The sequence below is a fragment of the Alosa alosa genome, chromosome 17 (genome assembly GCF_017589495.1).
Source record: "Alosa alosa isolate M-15738 ecotype Scorff River chromosome 17, AALO_Geno_1.1, whole genome shotgun sequence".
NCBI lineage: Eukaryota > Metazoa > Chordata > Actinopteri > Clupeiformes > Clupeidae > Alosa > Alosa alosa.
Genome location: NC_063205.1, coordinates 469,439 through 489,438, shown reverse-complemented (window position 1 = coordinate 489,438; position 20,000 = coordinate 469,439). Strand labels below are relative to the sequence as shown.

The 20,000-nt window shown below is 44.4% G+C and overlaps 1 protein-coding gene across 2 annotated transcripts in view; it reads right to left on the bottom strand.

The window, feature by feature from the left end:
• strip2 (striatin interacting protein 2) overlaps positions 1 to 20,000 on the bottom strand; it is a 57,043-nt gene that overhangs the window by 11,843 nt on the left and 25,200 nt on the right. The window contains exons 10-15 of one of the 2 annotated variants that reach the window (XM_048268347.1): positions 11,348 to 11,398; positions 7,571 to 7,821; positions 6,519 to 6,584; positions 3,471 to 3,534; positions 1,754 to 1,825; positions 1,599 to 1,673 (exon numbers count right to left, since the gene is read on the bottom strand). In XM_048268347.1, the coding sequence (XP_048124304.1) occupies positions 1,599 to 1,673; positions 1,754 to 1,825; positions 3,471 to 3,534; positions 6,519 to 6,584; positions 7,571 to 7,821; positions 11,348 to 11,398 (579 nt within the window). The remainder of the gene's footprint in view (positions 1 to 1,598; positions 1,674 to 1,753; positions 1,826 to 3,470; positions 3,535 to 6,518; positions 6,585 to 7,570; positions 7,822 to 11,347; positions 11,399 to 20,000) is intronic. The other variant, XM_048268348.1, reaches the window with a different exon arrangement.

Below are 20,000 nucleotides of genomic sequence, written 5' to 3'. Positions count from 1 at the left end.
TGTGAGAGAGAGAGAATACATAGTGAGAGAGATAGAGAGAGCGATAGAATACATAGTGAGGGAGAGAGAGAGAATACATAGTGAGGGAGAGAAAGAGAATACATAGTGAGAGAGAGAGATAGAATACATAGTGAGAGAGAGAGAGATAGAATACATAGTGTGAGTGAGAGAGAGATAGAATACATAGTGAGTGAGAGAGATAGAATACATAGTGAGGAGAGAGAGAGAATACATAGTGAGTGAGAGAGAGATAGAATACATAGTGAGGGAGAGAGAGAGAGATAGAATACATAGTGAGTGAGAGAGAGATAGAATACATAGTGAGTGAGAGAGATAGAATACATAGTGAGGGAGAGAGAGATAGAATACATAGTGAGTGAGAGAGATAGAATACATAGTAGTGAGTGAGAATACATGAGTGAGGGTAAGGGGATAGAATACATATGAGGGGGGCAGAAAGAACAGAAAGGGAGAAAAAAGAGAAAAGGGGAATTAGAGAGGACAGATCTCAGAGGGATAGAGTTAAGGAGGTAAAGATTAGTTAAGTGTAATGTGTGTGTGTGTGTGTGTTAGGGTTGGGGCAGATACCCACCACATACTAGGGAAGAAATTGGGTTAGGGGTAGAGGCCAGGGTTAGTGTGTGTGTGTGTGTGTGTGTGTGTTAGGGTTGGGAGCAGATACTCACCACATACTAGGGAAGAAGATTAGGTTAAGGTGAAGGCCAGGAGGTTAAAACGAGGCCACATACTAGGGAGGTTGGGTTAGTGTGTGCCAGGGTTAGTGTGTGTGTGTGTGTGGCCAAGGGTTTAGGCAGGTACTCACCACATACTAGGAGAAAAGTTGGGTTAGGGGTAGAGGCCAGGGTTAGTGTGTGTGTGTGTGTGTGTGTGTTTACTCACCAATACTGGGAGGACGGGTTAGGAGCAGAGGCCAGGGTTAGTGTGTGTGTGTGTGTGTGTGTTAGGGTTGGGGCAGATACTCACCATACTGGAAGAAAAAGTTAGGTGCAGGGAGGCCAGGGCCAGGGTGTGTGTGTGTGTGTGTGTGTTGTGAGTTTAGAGGTTGGGGCAGATACTCACCACATACTTGGAAAGTTGGGTTAGGGGTAGAGGCCAGGGGTTAGTGTGTGTGTGTGTGTGTTGGGGTTTAGAGATACACATACTGGAGGATTTAGGAGTAGAGGCCAGGGTTAGTGTGTGTGTGTGTGTGTTAGGGTTGGGGCAGGTACTCACCACATACTGGGAGAGGTTGGGTTAGGGGTAGAGGCCAGGGTTAGTGTGTGTGTGTGTGTGTGTGTGTTAGGGTTGGGGCAGGTACTCACCACATACTGGGAGAGGTTGGGTTAGGGGTAGAGGCCAGGGTTAGTGTGTGTGTGTGTGTGTGTGTGTTAGGGTTAGGGCAGGTACTCACCACATACTGGGAGAGGTTGGGTTAGGAGTAGAGGCCAGGGTTAGTGTGTGTGTGTGTGTTGTGTTAGGGTTAGGGCAGGTACTCACCACATACTGGGAGAGGTTGGGTTAGGGGTAGAGGCCAGGGTTAGTGTGTGTGTGTGTGTGTGTGTGTGTGTGTGTGTGTTAGGGTTAGGGCAGGTACTCACCACATACTGGGAGAGGTTGGGCAACATTCCCTGGTAAAGGATCTCAGCTGGGGTCTCTTCCACTTCCTCTTCCCCCTGGCCAATCAACACACTCACAGTTAGAAGGACAGTCATACAGACCAATGAGCTCACAGATGTTTGATGATGTCACTCACCATGGTCATGGGGCATTGCTGAAGCTCCTCCTCCCTCTTTATCTGGACTTCTGCCATCGAAACATACTTATGCTGGAGACCATACACCCACCCACACACACACACACACACATAAAATAACAAATACACAGTGTTCCTTTCCAGTGATTATGCAGACAATGTGTGTGTTCCAAGTTGCCTACTGATCCCCTTGTGTCTCACTAGACATGACTTTGGATTAAATGCATCTTTTAAAAATGGCGTATCTAGAATCTTTTGTTAACTTTCACGTTGGCGTTAGATGTTAAACTAAATGTGTTGTGATGGTGTAAATGTGTATATCTAGACCAGGCGCTGGTTATGGCATAATCAGATGTTTGTTTATTTCTAATCTGTAATCTGTGCAAAATAAGATCCCCGCATAAATGACATTTTAAACAGATTGTGCCATTACCCGTGTCATCCATATGTTTGTTTATTTCACAGTGTTTCAGGCGTTGATGGTGTGTGTGCACTCGATGCTGAAAATGGTGTGTTCTAAGATATCTTAAAAGGCAGCAGAATTTGTTTTTTTAGGTTTTGAACCGTGCTCCCCAGTGTAGATGTCTTAAAAGGCAGCAACTTTACCGTTTCCGAACACACCCAATGTGTGTGTGATGTTGTGGGTGGTTTATTGTGTGTGTTGTGATGTTGTATGTGGTAGGTGACTGGTGTGTTGTAGTCGTGTGTGTGTTGTGATTGTATGTTGACTATTATGGTGTGTGTGTTGTGAACCATTAAGTGTGTGTTGTCGGGGTTTTACCAACTAGGTGACTAGTCGATTAGTTGACTATTACAACCATTAGTCTGCGCTGTAGGTGGAAGTAGACTAGTCATTTACAAAAATGTTTTCCCTCTCTAGCGAAGTTATCGAGAAACTGATCTGGCTGTTCCAGCCAGTAGGCCGAGTGAGCGTTTTTTTCCCTGGCGGTGACACAGTCACCCGCCTGCGGTCAAGTCTCCATCTCTCCTATGTCGATGCCTTCGTTTTTTTTTATTGTGAACCAAAAACATGTCAGAGTGGAAGTGAGTAGGACTAAGACAGTGATGAGTAATGCAGGTACGCTGTAGGCTAATAGCTAACGCTAGGCTAATGTTTACTAGATTACTAATGCAGGTACGCTATAGGCTAATGTTTACTAGCTTAGCTTACTAATGCAGGTATGCTATAGGCTAATGTTTACTAGCTTACTAATGTAGGTACGCTATAGGCTAATAGCTAACGCTAGGCTAATGTTTACTAATGGGTAATGGCCACACTATTTTAACTGTTGTAAGTTGCCACTGTGGATTATGGTGATTCCAGTTTAATTCTTTAGCTAAAGACACAATGAAAAATATGTGCTGAACTCGTGTTTGTTAAGTTGGCTAGGTTATGTTTACTTCCGTGGTCAATGCAACCTAGCTTCCAGCTGACACCGATGCTTTAGGCTGTGGTCGGCTTTTTTGCTGGTTTTATATTAACCAATGTGAATAGAATTTTTGTATTGTTATGTTCTTTCAGCATTACAAAAATACAGTTTTAAGTATTCACCAGAACTCCACCCTCTGCGTCTTCCTTAACGTAAACTAACGCATCAACTTAATAAACAAATAAATTAACAACTAGTCGTCGACTATTATGAACAACTAGTCGACTACTAAAAAAATCACTAGTCGTGAAAGCCCTAGTGTGTTGTGATGTTGTGTGTGTTGTCACCTGTTTGAGGGTCTTTACACTCTCATGAATTGGCCTGGGGAGTCCTACCAGAGTCTCAGTGTCACTGCAACACACACACACACACACACACACACACACACACACAGAGGCATCAGCTTGTTTGTACATAGGTCATCTTATTGTCGCTTGTCTATTTCTTTCTGCCTCTGCTATTACAAGCGCAAATGAATGTTCTTAAAAACTGTAAGTTAACACTTTGAATGCCGCGCTGTTTTCGGAAGCTTTGGCCCAGAGTGCCGGCAATCTAGACCATTGTTGACGATTTTTGTAGAGCCACAGCGTATTCTATGTTATATAGCTATGGACGCATGCATACTATGGCTAGTTTTTATCAAAATCCCAGTTTTTTTTCTAGAAATGGAGATATAGCTTCTTTTATGAAATATGCGCTGTTTGAGCCTGTCACTCTTGACACTTACATTTCTGGGTCAAAGGACTTGTAAGATAAATATATTTTTTTCTGTTCACACAACCACCATTATAGCAATAATACCACATTTCTACTGCTGTCGGGCTCCATAATTCCACCTCCTCTTGATTAGTAACGTCTGTGTCGCTATCGTCCTCTTGCAAGCGCGACTCGGCCTATCACCCACTACGCTCGGCCCGGCCCATGGTGGAGATGGAACTCCCTCCTCAGCACGGTGGTCAGTCATTCTTTCTAATGTTTTTGACCTGGCGTGTGGTCTCCCCTGATTGTGTGGTGATCCTGGTCTCCCCTGATTTCCGTGGTCAGAGTCATCTTGTCTTAGTAGAAAGGTGGACTCATTCAGCGTTGTCTGGCGTTGTTTACATGATAAACCCACGAATATAAATGGCCTGGTTTTGACCTGACGTGCATGCGTCACAGATTAGACCCAAAGCAGCAACCATCAAAAGCAGAATTATGATAAAATGTCCAGATTGTGCGTTTTCATGAGTTTTCGATCGTCATCTATTTCAGTTCTATTCATCATAGAGTTCTCAAAATCGCACATAAGGTGTGTTAGAGTGTCTATTTTCGTAATTTAGACGCAATATTGCGTTTTTGGCAATCAAAGTGTTAATGGCCATCAGGTACAGAACTCTGAAAATCACTAATGGGCGTCCCCATCAGTAATGAATGATTCCCTGGACGTAAACGGGAGGCACAGCATGAGCACTCCCAAGACTATGGTGTGGTCCTCCTACAGGATGGCGGTCTCCATGGAAACACTCTCTACCATGGGACTATGGCGTGGTCCTCCTACATGATGGCGGTCTCCATGGAAACTCTCTCTACCATGGGACTATGGCGTGGTCCTACTACAGGATGGCGGTCTCCATGGAAACACTCTCTACCATGGGACTATTGCGTGGTCCTACACCTATGTCATTGTTGTATCATTTCCTGAACTTGTTCACTGTACTGTAGGCAGATTGTGCATCCAGAACATCCTGGTGAGAGAGTGTTTCCCTGGAGACTGCCATCCTATAGGAGAAGCTAAACATCAATAATTCTCTCAGCTCCAATGTGAGGATGGTGAGAGCTAGTGCTAACTCAATGCACCACTAACTAAATTAGCTAGTGCTAACTATATGCACCGCTAACTAAATGAGCTAGTGCTAACTAAATGCACCGCTAACTAAATTAGCTAGTGCTAACCAGAGCCGGAGTACATTTACTTGAGTACAGTACTTGAGTACAATTTTGAGGGATCTGAACTTTACTTGAGTATCAGTTTTGGGGGGTACTCATGACTTTACTCAAGTACATTTGAGGGGCAAATATTGTACTTTTTACTCCACTACATTTCTACCCATAACCGTGAGTACCCGTTACTTCTTCTAAAAAAAGGAAAAAAGAAAAACCTCGGAAACCCTCAATTTGTTGTTTCCCTCTCAAACGTGATTGGATTGTGCAAGCGCCACTGATTGGGATAGCCTATCAGCAATCACCTTCAGCTTTCCGCCAAAGTCAACTCTATGGTCAGATTTAGATAAGAGATGAAACCATGGACGAAACAATGGATGAAGACGCAGCAGGTCCATCCCGGGAAATGTGCCAACCTGTGGCTCCATCTCGCCAGACTATTTCGATTTTCTGAACAAGTTAATGATAGTTTTCGCTTAAAGTGTTTCAATTAATTGCTGCCCATCCCTGGCAACATGGTAAAAAGATGACTTGATTTTACTTTCAATTCCTTTTACATTCTCCAAGGTATTAACATTAACATTTTTCATTTCATATTAGCTAGTGCTAACTTAATGCACCGTTAACTAAATTAGCTAGTGCTAACTAAATGCACCGCTGCCTTTTATATCATGGATGTTCTACCAGAAAATACATTTTCACTTAAAAAATCTTGGAATTTTATTTCTTTTGAACACTGAGTCATATGGAGGCAATCTTAAACTATGAGGAAACGTAAAGCATCCCTAACCCTAACTATGAGGAACATCTATTGCGCCATCTCAGGATTTTTTTATTCTTGAATAAAATGCATTTTTGAAAATAACTAATACCTACACCTGCATAGTGTACTATTATTTTTGAAACATCAGTCTTTATCATAACAAAACTGTGAAAAATGTAGCTCAGATTTGTCTGGGGACAGCCCATTTTTCAGGCTTTGTAATTTTCAAAAGTGTTTTTAATAAAGAAAAAACACACCTGAAAGCCTGAAGAATTACATATCCTTTTACGAAACAACTCCTAGAAAATCAATCATTTAGTCAGTTTACGACATTTTTGGATTATACAAGTTTCATTCATTGAAACAAACCCAGGACAGGAAATGTACGTTTCTGGTAGAATGTCCCATCCAGCGCGATGTTGAGGGCAAGAGGACCATAAACAAGTGCAGTATCCACTGCAGGTGAAGCAACGGTCACTCAGTGTAGGTAACTAACATTGGCCTAACCTAACCCTAACCTTAACCTAACCCTTGGCCAATGCTACACCTGCAGACACCGCCTTTCCAGACAGACTAACTACCAAATACACACACACACACACACACACACACACACACACACACTTACACACACACACACATGCATACTCACCTTCCCAGAGTGAAGCCAATGAATTTGTTCCTGCTCATCTCCAGGAAATGCTCAATATCCCTCTCCCTGTGGATTCACAAGAGGAATGAGGATGGACACACACACACATGTGAACACACACATAAACACACACACACACAAACACTTAAAGGAGAATTCCGGTGTGATATTGCCCTAAGGTGTATTGAAACATGATACAGAGTGTGAACGTATGTCTCATAGCCCATCTCGGCTTGTCCCCTGCACAAATCTGGCGCTAGTTAGCCGATGCTACTAACAGCTTTTTCAATAGTGGTGCTTCAGCATCGGGCTAGCCATGCAAATAAATCACTGTTTTACACCCATTTACGAGGCTCAATGTATCTCCACACTTCATTGGTAGACTTACGAGGTAGTAGTGTTAAAAATAATTGTAGTGTCAATTAGTGTCAAAAATAATTCATTGGAAATGCATGGATTCCAGTTGCTGCTACTGGAAGAAACTGGAATCCATGCATTTCCACTGAATTATTTTTGGAATCTGATCCCTTATCATACCTGTTCATTCTTCTTTCGTTACTTTCGACTTTATCGTGACTAAATTCAAGATGGCTGCAAACGCTTAAACTTGGAGAAGATACTGTCTGTATAAATCGCCTTATAAGTAAACTACCAGTGCTTTTTTTCAAGTTCTCAATGTCTCGTTTTAAATGTCAGGGCCCTCGGGGAAGTCTACCAATGAAGTGTGGAGATACATTGAGCCTCATAAATGGGTGTAAAACAGTGATTTATTTGCATGGCTAGCCCGATGCAAGCAGCACTATTGAAAAAACTGTTGGTAGCATCCCGGCTAACTAGCCAGATTTTTGAGTGCAGGGGACAAGCCGAGATGGGCTATGAGACATACGTTCACACTCGGTATCATGTTTCAATACACTTTAGGTCAATATCACACCGGAATTCTCCTTTAAACACACACATACACACCTGACCTTGGGGGCCCAGGGCAGACCCCTGGGCAAGGTCACTCTCTCTACACACACACAAACACTTAAACACACACACACACACACCTGACCTTGGGGGCCCAGGGCAGACCCCTGGGCAAGGTCACTCTCTCTGAGGGGGGGCGCAGAGGAGGGGGCATGGGGGGGGGCTGGATGATGACATCACGGCGCTGGATGATGTCACGATCAAGGGGGTCCACCTCCGTCTCCAGAGAGCCCTCAGCATCTTCTGCCTCCTCATCCTCGTCCCGCGTGTCGTCGTTCTTAAAGGGGTCGCGCTCGTTATACGTGTCCAAGCTATCCTGCTTCATCAGAGGCTGGACACACACACACACACACACACAAATAGAATGCATTCCACACATGAATGAGTGTGTGGTGAGAGAGAGCAAGCAGGGGACTGAGCAGGGAAATGCAAACATCATGACATCATCAGTGCAAACATCAGTGCCATCAGCCCAAACATTAGCGCCAACATTAGCACCAAGGCAATGCTAATATCAATGCCAACATCAGCGCCAATGTCAGCTAACATTAGCACCAAGGCAATGCTAATATCAATGCCAACATCAGCGCCAATGTCAGCTTTAACATTAGCACCAAGGCAATGCTAATATCAATGCCAACATCAGCGCCAGTCACCAAGGCAATGCTAATATCAATGCCAACGTCAGCGCCAGTCACCAAGGCAATGCTAATATCAATGCCGACATCAGTGCCAATGTCAGCTTTAACATTAGCACCAAGGCAATGCTAATATCAATGCCAACATCAGTGCCAATGTCAGCTTTAACATTAGCACCAAGGCAATGCTAATATCAATGCCAACATCAGCGCCAGTCACCAAGGCAATGCTAATATCAATGCCAACATCAGTGCCAATGTCAGCTCTAACATTAGTGCCAAGGCAATGCTAATATCAATGCCAACATCAGTGCCAATGTCAGCTAACAGTAGCACCAAGGCAATGCTAATATCAATGCCAACATCAGTGCCAATGTCATCAATAGAGTCAGTGACAATGGCAGTGCTGAGTCAGTGCGAAGGTGATGCCAACATCAGCGCCACGCTAGTGCAAGAATCGGTGCCAAGGCGATCAATAGAGACTGGGATAATAGACTGGAATAGCAATAGACTAGAGCCTGGGTGTGAGATTGGGTGTGGAGCCTGGGTGTGGAGATTGGGTATGGAGATTGGGATTAGAGATTGGGTATAGAGATTGGGTGTGAGATTGGGTATGGAGATTGGGTGTGAGATTGGGGTTAGAGATTAGGTCTGAGATTGGGATTAGAGATTGCATGTGGAGACTAGTTAAATCTCTCTGAGGTCCTGATTCATGATGAGAACCCCATCTTTAACCCAAGCTACTCCAATGGAAATGGAAATGTGTATGTGTGTGTGTGTGTGTCCGCGCGTGTGCGCAATGTTTAGCCATTACCCAAGCTGGCATGAATCAGTGTATGGTGAAAAAAAGCAAGCAGGGGGCTGATTATGCAAACAGCATTAGCGCAAACATCCGTGCTCAGTGCATCAGTGCCAAGGTCTAAAATTTCCCTCAGGATGAATCAAGTATCTATCTATCTATCTATCTATCTATCTTTAAGATTTTTAGATTCAACTTTATTGTCATTGTGCAGAGCACAAGTACAAAGACGACGAAATGCAGTGCAACAAAGTGCAAAAAAGCAGAAAAGTGCAATGTGATATACAAAGTATAGACAGGTGGTGCATAGACAGGACAAGAAATATAGTGCAGTTTAGACTGTAGTATACAGTTGGTTTACAGAAGGTGGTTTACAGTAATATAAAATAAATATAAATATGTGCAGTGTATTAGCAGTTACCTTATAAGAGCAGAATAAATATGGCTATGTAATGAGCAATGTATGAACATGTACAGATATATGTAGTGGCAGTAACAGTATAAGACTAGTAAGAATAATATAGATATATGCAGTGTATTAAGAGAATATATTATAAGAAAAACTGAATAAATATGAATATTTAGTATAAACCATATAAACAGATATGTACAGTATGTACAACTATGTGCAGTGTGGTAACAGTACCATTGTAGTGCAGAAACAGTAACATTATAATAGTATTAAGAATAAGTGTATGTGCAGGATGAAGAGCAGTAGAATATGGCTATGTATAAGTGTAAATACAGTATGTACATTTGTAAATAAATAGAACACTATGGGTGGGATAAGGTGCAGTAGAACACTATGGATGGGATAGGGTAGTACAATAGAACACTATGGGTGGGATAGGGTAGTGCAGTAGAACACTATGGGTGGGATAGGGTAGTGCAATAGAACACTGTGGGTGGGATAGGGTAGTGCAATAGAACACTATGGATGGGATAGGGTAGTGCAGTAGAACACTATGGGTGGGATAGGGTAGTGCAGCAGAACACTATGGGTGGGATAGGGTGCAGTAGAACACTATGGATGGGATAGGGTAGTACAATAGAACACTATGGGTGGGATAGGGTGCAGTAGAACACTATGGATGGGATAGGGTAGTACAATAGAACACTATGGGTGGGATAATTGTCCGGGCGGGGGTGGGGGGTCTGTTGAAGGGCAAAAATGTCCCTTTGGAAAGGCCTTCTAAATATTGTCCCTTTGGAAAGGCTTTCTAAATATTGTCCCTTTGGAAAGGTATAGGGCTGGAAAGTTTGGGGTAAGTGCTTCTGAAGTGGACATTCCGTTCTCAGAGTGGGATGAAACTCATTTTGAGAAAGCAGCCATGAAACATGGCAGCCATGAAACAGCAAATGAGATTCAGATCTCAGCCTAGTGTTTTGATCACAGTCGCGGTAGTGCATGTAACTTTTGGTGAAATATCCAGGCACGAGTAGACAAAATGTAATGAAATAAACACCTGTAGATCGGACTCTTCTGTTGTAGTAGTGTGAAAGAATACATGCTAAGGTAGAAAACTAGCCCAAATTGGCCAGAAAGAATACATGCTAAGGTAGAAAACTAGCCCAAATTGGCCAGTGCAGGAAAAACGATGTTTTCATCGGCCATGTCTTGCCTTAAAAGGATATTAGACCCTAACCCTAACCTCATCACATTAGGGGATATTAGAGAACCTCATCACATTAGGGGGCGATAGAGAACCTTCTCGGGTTAGGCTACATTGGAGAATCTTATCAGGTTAGGGACGAACCCAAGCACAACTATGAGAGGAGTGGGGTGTAGAGGAGTGGGGTGTAGAGGGGTATATCCACCAGGGGGTGCTGTCAGTGTGGTGTCAGCATGGTGCAGTGCTGCACGTTGTCATGGTTACTGGTCTCAGCATGGTGCAGTGCTGCACGTTGTCATGGTTACTGGTGTCAGCATGGTGCAGTGCTGCATGTTGTCATGGTTACTGGTGTCAGTCAGGCTGCCAAACCGAACAAAAAGTGGGGAGATGAGAGGAGAAAGAAGAGAGGAGAGAGAGAAGGAGAAGAGGAGAGGAGAGAGAGGGAGGGAGAGAGAGAGAGGAGAGAGGAGAGGAGAGAGGGGAGGGAGAGAGAGAGAGAGAGGAGAGGAGAGAGAGGGAGGGAGAGAGAGAGAGAAGGAGAGAGGAGAGGAGAGAGAGGGAGGGAGAGAGAGAGAGAAGGAGAGGAAAAAGAAGAAAGGAGAGAGAGAAGGAAAAGAGGAGAGGAGAGAGAGGGAGGGAGGAGAGAGAAGAGAAGAGAGCAGGGCTAGCAAGGCAATGGATGCTCTGGGTGATGATGTGTAAAGGTTAAGGTCAAGGTCACCCCAGGGACAACCTGTGTCATGTGCAGTGTTAGGGTCACGCTGGGGTCATGTGCAGTGTTAAGGTCACCCTGTGGCGTGTAAAGACCTGTTTCTTGGCAAAGGGACTGTCTCCTTCCAAACTATCAACATAGGCACTCTGTAGAAACACAAGGGAGAGAGAGAATCACTCAGAAAAGAAATGTGGAGAGAGATAAAAAGAGAGAGAGAGAGAGAGGAGAGGGAGAGGAGAGGGAGAGAGGAGAGGGAGAGAGGAGAGGGGGAGAGGAGAGGGGAGAGATGGAAAGAGAGGTAGAGAGGGACAGTGTGACAGAGGGGAGGAGAGGAGAGGAGGAGGAGAGGAGAGGGGGGAGAGGAAATCCTAAACCATCAGCACATTTGGCAATGCAGTTCTACTTCAGGTTGCAGTTCAACACTAAACAGTTCTCTACCTTAAAGACTAACACACACACACACACACACACACACACACACACACATACATACACACACACACACACACAAACACACATATACACACATACAGTATCACGCGACTTTAATTTGTATTTTCCCAGTGTGACGCTGCAACAACCCAAACAACCGGTAGATGGCTCAAGTGAGCAGGGTGTCTCGATGAAAAGAAATGGAGCCTGGAAACCCCTACACAGACTTCACTACAGACTTTAGCAGACTGGTTTAGAAATAATTTAATAGCCAGAAATATGCCTGCCCTGCCCTAATAAAGAAATATTTGGTTAACTGCGAGTGAATCCTGTTTGCAGCCGTGAGAAGAAAGCATGGGACAAATTAAACATTCTGGTTTTCTCCGAGTGCAACGATGGTAGACAGACATCATTTGGACAAAATATAGAGCATATTAACCTCCGTTGCTCAGCCAAATGCCTTCCTGTTACGTCCTGTTATCACGGAGTTACAGGCGATAAACGATTTTGATGGTCACAAGTTTACTTCATTAGCGGTTTATTTTTTGATTATTAAAGAGTGTTTTTTTCATTTAAAGGTTTGACTTCGTGCTTATTCAGTAGAGCATTTAGTGCTCTTCCCAATCCCAGACGTTCACATTGCATGTTTGTTTTGTAATGGATGCAACCGCTTGAGATACGCTTGTCATAGGCGCCCGATACCGTGGGTGCTCCGTCTCTCGGGCACCCACTGAAAACATCGAAAGCACCCACGTGTGCCAGCTTACAGTCCCGGCTAAATTTACATTCATTTAAAATCAAACATCGCAGTTTATGTTAAATTCAGCATCTCTCATAATGTGATTGGATATGTTGCTGTCAATTCCCTACTTCATATACTAACCACCAATGAGAAGCGTCTCTCGTGATGAAAATTCCTGACACTTCCCACCTGAAGAATTAACATAAAGGCTTTGTGGTCTTCAGCCCCGAATGTTTAAAATGTATATAGCCCTGAATATCATTTTAAAAGTAGTCTAACAATGCTTATTGTTTTGTGACACAGCTAAACACTGGTACCTCATAGAACGTCTATAACATAGCCTAGGTGGTCGTGTAACTCACAAAAAGTAAGCAGATAGAAAGAACTCCACGCAAATCTAGCCTACAACATGCAGACAGCTTTATGCGCGGGGAGACAGCACGCCAAGACTGTGCTTTCTGATTGTTGCCTTCTGATGGTATCTTGCTAATTCACTGAACTGCATTAGGTGACACAAATGGTATTGCCTTTATCTTATAACTCCTTGTCTGAGCGACTACCAGGCCTATGGTTTTTAAAAGTCAGATGTTCCCTGACAAAGACATTCGAAAATTAAGAATGTTTATTGACTTGAAAAATACACTAATTTTTGCAAACTCCCTTCATTCAACCCTTGAAGACATCGCGATGTGGTGCGCTATGTAGATCGTTTCTCGTACCATTTAATTTCTCAGAATTTAGTTCTACTAGGCCTACAATAACGTCATCACCAAATACATCTTTTATTTTTAGTTGATCAACCACAAAGAGTAGCATAGGCCTACTGTGCACAGTGCACTGACGACTGTAGCAGCCCAACGTAACCAGTTGTTGTAGATGAGAGGCAACCCCTTGTTTCAGATAGCCTGGACAACATGTTACCTGGGTGTTGCCTACATTATTAATTAATGGTAGCCTACAATAGTTAATTGATTCGCGTAACATATTAGTTGGCTCAAAGAGTAGGAATCAGGATGGAGAGAGTCAGCGTGTGTGTTGCTTTTTTTGGGGATCGAATCCAGTTTAATGCTAGTTTTCAAAACATATATTTTTTACATGTCTTTTGTCTGAGTGGCTGTAATGTCATGGCGTATGAAAAGCGACTTCAAACCGCCTAAAACAACTTGTTTGTGAATGCAGGAATTAAAGTGAAAAAAAATCGATTGACTGAACTTTTTTCAGGCCATAAGTCATACGTTGTTCATATCTACCTATAGAGATAGCACCCCTTTTGTGGTCGCGACCTATTGGTTTTTAATGTACAAAAAGACGCAAACAGCAAAATAAAGGGAGTATTAAGCCTTATTCACCGCGGCCCATTGTTTAAACCAAAACGAGGCTACAGGGTACACTTACTATATAATTAATGCCACCTACAGGTGAATGCATAGAACATAACAATCCTATGGGTTGTGTACCCTGTAGCCTCGTTTTAGCCGCCAATGGCCACCATGTGAATAAGGCGAATTGAGAGTGTTCTTGATTGAGATTGAGTTTTCCTGATGAACAAAAATATATTTTAGTGCCATCCCTGGCCATTGCTGTTCTTTTCTACTGCAGCAATATTGTAGAAAGGCTTTAACTTACACTCTTATTTAATTACTTCAGGCAAAAAGTGTTTAAAGGGGAGATTTGTTTATTGTTAATATGCAATTCAACACAAATCTATAAAATCAAGTTTGCAAGACTTCCAATTTCCTCATCAAAGTAACGAATCCGAACATTCTAGATATTGATCATATTTCCATTTGTTGCCTCATCCGCATTTAATGAAAACATGGTAATTTTGAGTTTTACAGACAACAGTTTTCCAATGAGCAGCAATACTGTGTGTGCTCATGCAGGTGGTCTGCACATTTGATAATGACAATCTGGAGAGGGCGCTTTTGTCTTCAGCAACAGATTGTATATGGTTGACAAGAGGTTGCGATATGGTGAGGGACAGGTGGGTGTTAAGCTATGAAAGAACATCGTAGCCTACTTTCTAAACGTAAAAACGGTCATAAACGTAGCTGTTGTGGTGGCTAGTTGCACCAGGTGGGGAAGATGTCCTGAAATGCACGAACGTTAATCTTATGGCGGTCTGCTGATTGGTGGCGTACTAAAACGTTTTTCTATTGCATTCATAAACAATTTTCTTGCAGCAAACTGCGCAAAAGCAAACCCCTGGCACTTTAATTTCTTTACACCATGGCTTGTTAGTTCTCCCCCATTTCCAACAGCCGCCCATCTCCATTTATTTTTTAACTTTTGACACCTGCCTTCCTTTAGCAACAACGCATTGTGTACGCATAGTGGCCTTGCCAAATAGACACACACAAATGACGCTAATATGCGAGGTTCTGGTAGGCCTACTGGTTATGGTTTTGTGCTATAAATTAATCATATTTTATAGCAAAGTTTTAAGTTGACTATTTTAATTGCATGGTTTATTTTTTGTCAACATACACTCACAACCTACTGTCATTAAAAGTGAGGCCTAAGCAAAATAGGCCACAAGGCTGTCTGTGCGTCACAAACACGACTGACCCCCTTACTAAACAGTTAGGATGATGACAATATTATTATTATTTTATGTTAACACGCTCAGTCAAAACCTTCGAGCAAATTGTGAAAAACATTGTTGTACATGTCATAACAGACGGGATAATAAATTGCATAGGCTCACGATTTATATTATTGGCTGTACATAATATTAGTTGCATTGATTAAAAACTGTAACAATAATAGTAGCCTACATTGGGTGGCATAGCAGGCTATCTGTTCAAGTCATAGGTGACACCCAAAATTAATGACCTCCCCCTGACAAAGAGTTGGCGATAGTAAGAAATTGTCTTCATTGATGCACGGAAAGAACACAGCCCTCGCTTCTTTTCGAATTCGCACATAGAGCTCACAATATCATATCCAAAAAGTTAAAGGATTGGCCAACCTCATCAGCTGTATCGATTGTGTCACTATAATCCAACTTTTGGACCGTTATTAGTCCTCCATCGTGTTCTTTTTTTAAGCAAACGCCCCAGGCCAATGAGACAAGCGTGTAGCTACAACATAAACAAAGTGAAACTCATGGCTGACGGCTGATTCTTGAGCGGTCACTGATTGAGACACAGAAAGTTCTCAAGAACACTATTAGGTCTTTAAACATTTACCATCACACACATTAATTCATCCAACCTAATATTTGTAGTTGCCTTAAAAAAGGAAAAGAAAAGGTGATAGTCCCCCCCCCTCCTATTTTTTTTTTTCATCGGATCTGCATCGATCTCAAATATCACATTTCTAAAATCAAATTGACGGAAATCCGTCGTATGACGGAAAACTTTAATCCTTGTGAATGTCTGACAACTGCTGCAGCGCATGCACGCGCAAGGAAACCAGTAGGTGGAGAAACCAGAAGGTACACAACACCGGAACGATTTTAAGGCTATTTCGCATAGGCTACTCAATGGTGCTATTTCACACGCATTATAGCGACCCCCACTCACCGGGGTTAGTGGAAGGTGTTAATAGACGATTGGCGTAGCCTACAGTGGACTAGGGCTGTCAAAATTGCTCAAAAATGACGTTCGAATATCCCCTCTAAAATAAACACATGTATTCGAATATATTGGAATATCTAGGCTATATTATTTGCGCATTATGTCAGTGATGCGCATCATGTCATCTGTTTTTAACTTTTTGTATGGTTATTGCTTGACAGGGGGGATCCCAAGCAGCTTTCAGCCATAAGGCATTTCTTAATTCACCTGACACTGATATTCAAAATGTTGAAACTATTTCGGCATAGCCTATAAGCAGTTTAATTAAATGTAATGTTAGTTGTAAACAAACGGGCTACTTGGTGAGGCTTGGCCTCACAGATGCGCTCGTGCCTTAAATGGCAATACAAATCTTCACGATAGGCCTATTAACTGACCGCCCGATTCCACGTTGGCTGGGGGGCAGGGAGGCCATCAGACATTTGTTCCCAAGGGTCTATGAATTGTTAACCCGGCCCTGCCCCAACTTAACGACAACTTTCCACCTCTGAGATAGCTGAAAAGAAGTCTAGAGGACTCCTAACTCACTAGACCTACTTACTGTAGGCTGCGCAAACCACAAGCCTGCATTCAGGGGGCAGGCCTTCTGTTGAAGAATTTTATATAAATCCTGCGCTAACAGTAATCCTCCTACCCCACACCACAGCTGTGGATAGTGTGGCATGCTCACGCTTTATGTCTCCTTCTTGCAAACTAGGCCTATAGCCCAACCATTTACGTCTTCAAAAAATAACAACTTGCCAGATATGCCTTCATAAATTTGGGCTTCATTCAGCATTTTGTTCTTCCACTGGACATGACTCTTCTACATTTGCTGCCTGCTGCATCGCTTTCTGTTTGTATTGTTTAGAAAATGTTTGACGTCTTGAGTTAATGCATTAAACATTGTTTGCTGGTAAAATGTGCCCGTTCTATAGGCTATCCAAGTGCATAATTCTGCGGCATAAAGCAAATGTATTTGTGTATTGTACAGAAAAATAAAAATAACCTGTCAAGCAGTCAATTGACTACATTGCAGTCAATAAGTAGTGCAAATTATGAAACCAAAACGTGGGTCATAGTTGTCTAAGCCTCTGCTGTGAGGCCAAACCCATGAACAAAAGACGCATTGATATCTGCAATAGTTTTTTTTTGGCTTAAACAAGCTCACAGCCAACAAGTCATACTGAAGGGAGAGGCAACTGGCATGTGATCTCCCCACGGGCCAATGGATGTACAAGTTTTCTCCTGTGCCTCACGATATTTAATCCAGTGTTTTGTCAAGTTGCAAAATGCTATTCGTTTAACGAATTTTTATGATAGTATGAAGTACTATCTTAATTGCTTTATACTCAATACTTGACCAATGGCTGTGCATCTGTCTATTGAAAGTGAGAATGTGGCATGTGATATACTGTGTAGGCTTCATAAAATAAAATAAACAGATTGCTAATGGCCTACAAACTGATCTGGGGGCGTTTCCCGTACAACTTCGGAGATTAGCTTTTACTAACAGGATGCATCGTTCAACTAACCAACATGTAAAGTTCTGACTGTTTCCCAAAACTGTCGTGCTTAATGATGTTTTCTAAACAAAGTTCGGGAGGAGCCTTCGGGATGATTGACAGCAATTAACTCACCCACTGCGCCCGCGAGGGTAGGCCCATATTTAAGCCGACCTCCTTTTCCATCCGTCCTGCAGCTCCGGCGTTTCGCGAGAATACGCTAAAGACAAAACATGGAACTGGAAATCAAGCGCCTCTTCCAGCGATCTGGAGGACAACCGTCCGCCAACACCCACCCACCCAGGGCCCTCGCTGGGCAAAAATAATCCTTTTAGTTCCCCCTCGCCCAGCCAAGCGTAGGGAACCCAGGACACACAAATTCGCCAGAAGGTGCTCCTCTCCTGCCCCGTGCGGGGTCGGTATTTCCCGCTCAGCAGCCTCAGCTCGCGGCAGCACCAGGACCCAGCGCCAGCAAGCGATGACCCTACCCACTGGACAGTGGCTCGCATCCGCAGCACTCTCCATTCCGCGGCAAGGCGTTCCGTGGAAGTCCGGATAGGAAGTTCCATCTCCTCCGCCTTTTAGCGCGTCGGATAGCCCGGTCCTTTTCGCCTTCCCGCTCCCTCGCTTTGTTTCCTCCCCCAGACCAGGAAGCAAGCTGCTCTTTCTGGCATCCCAGCCTTCGGTTCCTTCCGTAAGCCCATTCAGCTGGATGAAGCACACACCACCAGCCACCCCGCCCGACCAGGCGCGCCCGACAAAGAACCTTCCGGCACCACCACCGCTTCAGAGCGTATCATTCCGCTGCTTCAGCCACAGCCACTGCCCGTCCACCGGCTCAGGCCCATTCCGCCGCATCTACGCCGTATTTCCGGGTCCAACCCCACTTCTCCAGGCGGCCCGGTAGCGACAAGCGTCGCTCTCCCCACCCCTTCTTTCCCTCCCCATCCCACCTCCCTAGCCAGGACTCGGTCCAGGGCTGCCCCACCTCCAGTCGTTCCGACGACTGCTCCCTCCCTCCCCTTTTCCCCTCCCTTTTCCATTCCGGGGAGCCCGTCTGAACTGCGACTCAACTCACCAAAGCGTCAGTTAGAAGATTCACCTCGCTAGCTCCCCATCTCTCTTCTGGTTAGCGAGCACCTGGTCTCAGCCCGGCACCCGATAGTGACAGCGTCGCTATTCCCCCCTAACCCTCTCTTCCTCCCACGTCCCACTTCCGCGACCCTGTCACAGGTTGCTCCACTTCGGTCAGCGTCAGCGGCTTCCCTCCTCCCCTTTTCTCCCATCCCATCTCTTCCCCGGCTCTGCTAGACCAGCCCTCCGCAGCGGGTCATCATCAGCACTCAGCCGGTGCCCGGACCACGACGTCCGTTCGGCGCAAAACTATTCTTTAGCCACAGCGCTGGGCCCTGCCACGCCTCCTCGCAGCTGCAGCATTCCACCACCACCGTCACAGCGATCACCAGGAACCCTCATCTCGTCAGAGATTCAAACTTGGCTCCAGAGGCGGACCGGTACCCTACTCCCACTCCCCAGCACCCCGGGAGACCATCTTCCTATAAACCACCCTCAGCTATCTTCAGCCCATCCACGGCCGACCTAGCCCTCAAGCCCCTCGCGCAGGACCATGCAGTCCTACTGGACTGCTTGATGGGTGCGTGGATTCCATGCAAAGCACTCACTACCATTTCCCAGTTTCGATGCAGTCACCATATCATCATTTATCACCTACGCCCACACTTCACTCGGGATCAAAGTCTCTTCCATTAGAGTCTACCTAGCTGGCATTCATTTCGTCTACAAACTCCTCCCGACTCCGAATGCCCTTCCTTCTCTGACACCAGGATAGTCTTCCCATTAATCAAAGGTATCCGTAGGCAACAGCCAGTCCCCAAGACTCCGCCTTCCCATTACCTCAAAGCATTCTCCACCTGCCTCGCTACCCTTCGCCCAAAGGGTTCGCATCACCCACATTCCGATTTCACCATCTCCGTTATGTTTTATACTGGCCTTTTTTTGGGCTGCTGAGATATAAGCGAGTTTACATGCCCTTCGTCTCTCTTCATTCCCGATGTCCACTTTCGTGCATGAATCTAGAACAGCTAGACCAAGACCCACCATTCGATTTACCATCAAACAGAGTAAAACCGATCAGTTCGAAAGGACCTCCATATTCATTTTTAACTCCGCCTCAGATCTTCCAGCCTTTCAATACCTATCTCACTACATGTCATACCGGTCAGCTCAAGCTTAGATCTACTAGCCAGCTCTTAGTGTCAGGCGAAGGGCTACCCATCACTCACCACAGATTCAGACACTCTTAAAAACATTCTAGTCAAATCCTGGTTTTCCGGATGCTACTCCATACCTCCTTCAGGATAGGAGCTGCCACAACAGCTGCGCTCAACGGCTTATCGGACAACAAATTAAAATACTGGGCGTTGGTCCTCGGATGCCCTACCAGTCTTACATCGGCTCCAATCCCACAAAGCGGATTCGCGACTCGCTC